This window comes from Seriola aureovittata, chromosome 13 (assembly GCF_021018895.1).
Source record: "Seriola aureovittata isolate HTS-2021-v1 ecotype China chromosome 13, ASM2101889v1, whole genome shotgun sequence".
Lineage (NCBI taxonomy): Eukaryota > Metazoa > Chordata > Actinopteri > Carangiformes > Carangidae > Seriola > Seriola aureovittata.
This window is the reverse complement of record NC_079376.1, coordinates 20,280,118-20,284,987: the sequence shown is the minus strand read 5'-3', so window position 1 is coordinate 20,284,987 and position 4,870 is coordinate 20,280,118. Positions and strand designations below refer to the sequence as shown.

The 4,870-nt window shown below is 42.5% G+C and overlaps 1 protein-coding gene across 1 annotated transcript; it reads right to left on the bottom strand.

The window, feature by feature from the left end:
* Positions 1 to 3,461: 3,461 nt before the first annotated feature.
* Positions 3,462 to 4,482, bottom strand: LOC130180539 (trichohyalin-like). The gene has a single exon (XM_056394110.1). The coding sequence runs from the start codon at positions 4,417 to 4,419 to the stop codon at positions 3,583 to 3,585; it is 837 nt and encodes a 278-aa protein (XP_056250085.1). The 5' UTR covers positions 4,420 to 4,482; the 3' UTR covers positions 3,462 to 3,582.
* Between the last annotated feature and the right edge of the window lie 388 nt (positions 4,483 to 4,870).

Genomic DNA, 4,870 nt, shown 5'->3' with positions numbered 1-4,870 from the left:
AAAAAATACTTTTAAAAAGTGTAACAATGTAACAATTAGCTTGTTTTTAAGTGAATACCTTATATTTACAAAAGTGATATGCCTCAGTTAAATCCCTGAGGCAAATCAATCTAATTTGTCATTCTGCAACTCCAACTTACACTAAATGAGAAAGTTTAAAGAAGCTTAGTTGATTTTCCTTCATTTCTGTGTTTAAATACACTCTTCATGAGATTTGGCAGTTGTCGGATTAGTGTCAACAATAATAAACAACTTCTTAGTCTAGAAACTTTAGCGTCTTCTCAGAACTCTTCATCATAGATAACACTGCAGTTGATTATAGGTACGACATTCTGTTGATACTATTTGCTCTTCTTACTGATTACCTTTACATGTAACAGGCTGAGCTCCACTGATGGGTGCCTTTAACTCATCAAACCTCAATTTGCATATTTAGAGAAATGAATCTACCCTTAAACTCTGACAGTGTAAGTAAAGTTCCTGTTGATTGCTGAAGCCCGACAATATTCATCTCTCAAGTGCTCTTAGAGATACAGACACAGTATGCAGATAATTAATTGCAGCGTTAAGCTCCATACAGTAGGCATGATGCTTCTATACGTGCTTATAAGATTTAAACACCTGATTACTTCAGTGCTGACTGTCTACTTTAATTGAGTGCAACAGCACAATAAGCATCAAGTCCCTGATTACTAACATAACAAGCAATCTAAAATTACCAAGGAAATATCACTAATGGAGAGATTGAACTGAAGGAGAACGAGAGCTACAGAGGCAGATGGAGAGAATTTCAGTTTTTACATCCTTTCCGCTTGTTCTCAGTTCACCTTTCCTGTTGACTGCTCCCCTGCTTTCTTCATCTCCTGTTCCTGTCTGCCATATATTCAGTAAGTGTCTCTCTAGCTTGATTCAATTCAAGATGTTTGTCGTCTGTTTTTCTCTTCCTCTCCATTATCCTTTGCTCTCTGTGATTTACCTGAGACCCAGACCCCTGTTTAGTCAGCTTCAGTTCATTCCCATTTCCTGTCAGATGGAAAAATGGAAAGAGAAATGAAGCCAACGCAGATGTGGATAAAACTAGAGTTCCTCAAAAAGCCAGTTACGGCTGTCTCCTAAAGTGAGTCAATCCCCATAGACTCCCATGTTAAAATGCCCAACAGAAATAGACATGTTAACAGCCTGGTACATAAAACGGTTTTGGTCTCTATAGCTGATATCACCTTTCATGACAACTGTATGGGGGGTAAATTATTATATAACTCGCCCATTTAAACTTTATTAGAAAAAAGTTATGTACAATTGAGGGCATGGAAATAGGCCCGTAAGGTTCCCCACGTCCTGTTAGTCAATTAACCGCACAAGCAGCCATGTCATTTGTTTGATATTTGCATGAAAACTCCTCCAACAACACCAATACCACAAATAGGTCAGGTCAGGTTCCATGACCCCGCCGAATTGGCTTAGGTGACACCGAGCAGACAGCTAGCGGCTAGACACCGAGCCGCTAGCCAAGTGTGACAGCACCCACCCACACCTGTCACTCCTCGGTTATGCATAATTTTAAGCTTCGATACGATTTGAACAGGTGGTTGTTGAGCCGTGAGGGCGAGAGAGAGGAAAAGAGGGAGAGAGATCGATAGCGCTGTGTAGTGGTGATCGGCCCAGTGGAGCAGGCTGCGCCGCTCAGTGTGGTTCTGTGTGGCCGTCATCTCCCTCACGTCGGCCTCCCCAGGACACGGTTCACTCCAGCTCGGTTCAGTCCAGTGGGGCAACGGACAGACGAGAGCAGAGCAGCAGAGTGAGTTCAGGACCTCCGCTGGTGGTGACTTTTAGAGAATAAATGGTAGGCAGAACATAACGGGAATATAGTCTGAGTTTCTCTTAGCAGGACAATGTTGTATAGATTTGTTCTCTGCTCTTTTTACAACAGAAATTCTAATACGCTAATTATACTCAAAGTCTGTGTGATCAGCTCAGATCTACATAATTTTAATACAGAAAGATCCAATGAAGGGAGAAGACTACTAAAATTGAAATTAATTAATCAATTAATTGATATGCCTAGTGTTGCATTTACTACTTTACCGTCCAGTCTGAATTCTAGTCTCACACTCTAAATATACTAAATTATACGGTGGAAAGTAAAAAAGAACTACATTGCACCATTTGTTCTATTTCATATATTGTTCTACAAAACCTTGTGTAATTTTTGTTTACTCTGTTTAAAGCACGAATCTTGTAAAGTGTGACACTACGCGCCACAGCCTATGTGATGGTGTCTGCAGATGGGTTTTGGTGGGTCAGTCCAAGTCAAAAGTCCTGGGGCGATTTTTATTACCACTCCTTCCCTGGTTTATGTGGTTTGACATTGGCCTTGGTGGAGCTCTGCGCTCCACTGAGCACTTTTTCTAGCTTCTATGTTTTTTGCACATTAACATTAGGGAAATGTCTGACGCGCTGAATGTCATACAGAGGGAATTAGAAACAAAGGGCAGTTACCTTCAGAAGATGAGGTACAGAAAGGCCCCGCTCTGCGGTTGCAGTCCAGTCAAGAAGTCTCTAAATCTAGTGACATTATGCCAAGTTGGCCACACTGCAGCTGTAAACTCCCCTGACTCTCACACTGATCTGAAATGAAATGTCAGTTTCTACATTTCATTTTTATTTATTGTTGGTTTGTTGCAACATGCTTTTCCCCCAAGGAAATGGCAGGGGATACACCGTAACCTGTCTGCATTAGGATGGTCCATCCATTGTTAAGGCTTTGAGGCTTTGAGTGTGAACACATCAGAGTTGGCATATTTCATATTTATCTTGCAAATACAATTTTTTTATGTTTATGTATAATTTATTTAGGCTAATAAGACTACCAGGTAGTGTGCACTCAGTGCACTGTGGGCAGTTTAGTTAATCTAGAAATAATTTATAGAGATTTTTTGGTTGGTTGTAGAGTAGGTGAGATTTCAGGACCAAGATTTTCTTTGGTTGACATGTTGACGTAAACTAGTACAGCTGTTTTGAAAATGTCCATTCCTCGCAGTCCTGGAATTTTTGTGTTTGTATTGTCAATTTAATCAAATTTTATGTACAGTGTTCATTCATTCATTCATTTTATCTTGAAGTATTTCCTACATGGCATATAACTTTACACTGGTTCACCCTTTATATGTTTCTTGTGTTTATCCTCATTTGAAATTATCTCCACTGCAGAAATTCTGGGTTTTAGAGTCCATATTGACATTGAACCACAGCAACATAAATGTAAACAATATGTAAGGCCAGACATTGTATTATATTTTTGTATAGTTTATTTATGAAAGGTTATTTTGTTTTTGACTTTGTTGATTCACAAATTTAAAGTTTCATTTATGTGAATCAACCTCAATTTGCAAAAGAAAAAAACAAAAGAAAAAGACAAATCACCTTTCAATTATTTTGGATTGAGGGAAAAAAAGGAGGAAACCCACATGGTTAGGGTAAGGAAGGGAAAAGGGGAAGGGTTAGGAAGGGAGGGAGGGGGTAAGGGTTAGGGTAAGGAAGGGAGAGGGGCTGGCAGGACATGGAGGATCAGGCTGGTCCAGATCACTGGTATTTGGACCAGATGGGTGGGAGGCGGGTGTACGATGACGTAGCAGAGGCCGGCTGGAGTTTGCAGACGGGGGCTTTAGCTGATCTGCTGATGGCTGGGAGGCAGGTTGGCCTCAGCTCAGACTCAGTGCTGTTGATCCTGGTTGAATCCTGTGTGCGGGGCCTTGGAAACACTGCCACTCTCCTGCAGTATTTTTCAGGGATCCCGATGAACCTCAGCTCCATCAGCGTCTCCTCTGCAATCTCATGGAGGCGCATACGTCGTTGCTGTTCCTCCATGATCAGCTGATCGGCTGCGCTGATGCTCTGTCTTTGCCTGGACATTGCTGACTGCTCACGTTCCCACAGCTGTTGGTGGACAGTCTTGCGCAGCACTCTCTGACGTAGCTTGTCTTCCTCCTCCTTCTGTCTGAGTATTGTCCTCAGCAGAGCTTCCTCTCGTTCTTTCATCACAGCCAGCTCTTTCTCTCTCTGGGCCCTCAGTCTGGATCTCAGCAGCTCTTCCTCCCGCTCCTCTCTCCTCTGCTCCTCGGCCCGTACAGTCTCAGCATTGAGTTTCATCTGCTGACGCTGCTGGTTCTTTCTCCTCTGGTCGAGGTCTTCCAGGTCGACTCTCTCCTGGTTCTCCCGGAGCTGATGTCTCTCCATTTGACGCTGTCTGTCTTGAGCCGTCTCTCCCTCTTGAGGCATGGCCAGGGAGATTTCAGGTTTCTCCGGTGGACTTGGTTTAAGGCTCCCAAACAGGGTGTCATCCACCTGTGAGATGGGAGCCAGTGTACGGTAGCGGTATCGTGTGCTCCTTGAGCTCCTTGAGTTGGATGCTTTTCTCATCGTCCTCAGGTATTGGATTCCAGGGAAACACAGAATAAAGTACTTTGAAAAAAACCGTCGTTCTTCACTTCACCAACTGACACAAGAGAAATGTTTCCTTCTAAATGTAGCTGCTAGAACCAAAATCAAAGGAAGCTGATGACATCATTGTTCATCTGTGTTCAAAGCCACATTCTGAGACTCACTGATGACATCACTGTTCATGTGACATGTTAATGTGAGGGTTAGATTATGTTTGGGTTTGGATCTCGACAACCGCTCATCCAAACAGCTTCACACTTCACCGCTCGTCCACTTGTGACACTGAACTGTTTTCACACAATCTGCAACATCAAATTAATGAACAGTCATTTTCGCCTTTATTCCCTACAGAGGTTTCACCTTACCTCACCTTACCTAAGTTTATTATAGTGAGGCTCATTTCCACAGCACTTAACTTTACTCTCTCTTT

Excerpts from the sequence above, each read along its gene's own strand:
- LOC130180539 (XM_056394110.1), bottom strand. The coding sequence starts at position 4,419 with ATGAGAAAAGCATCCAACTCAAGGAGCTCAAGGAGCACACGATACCGC.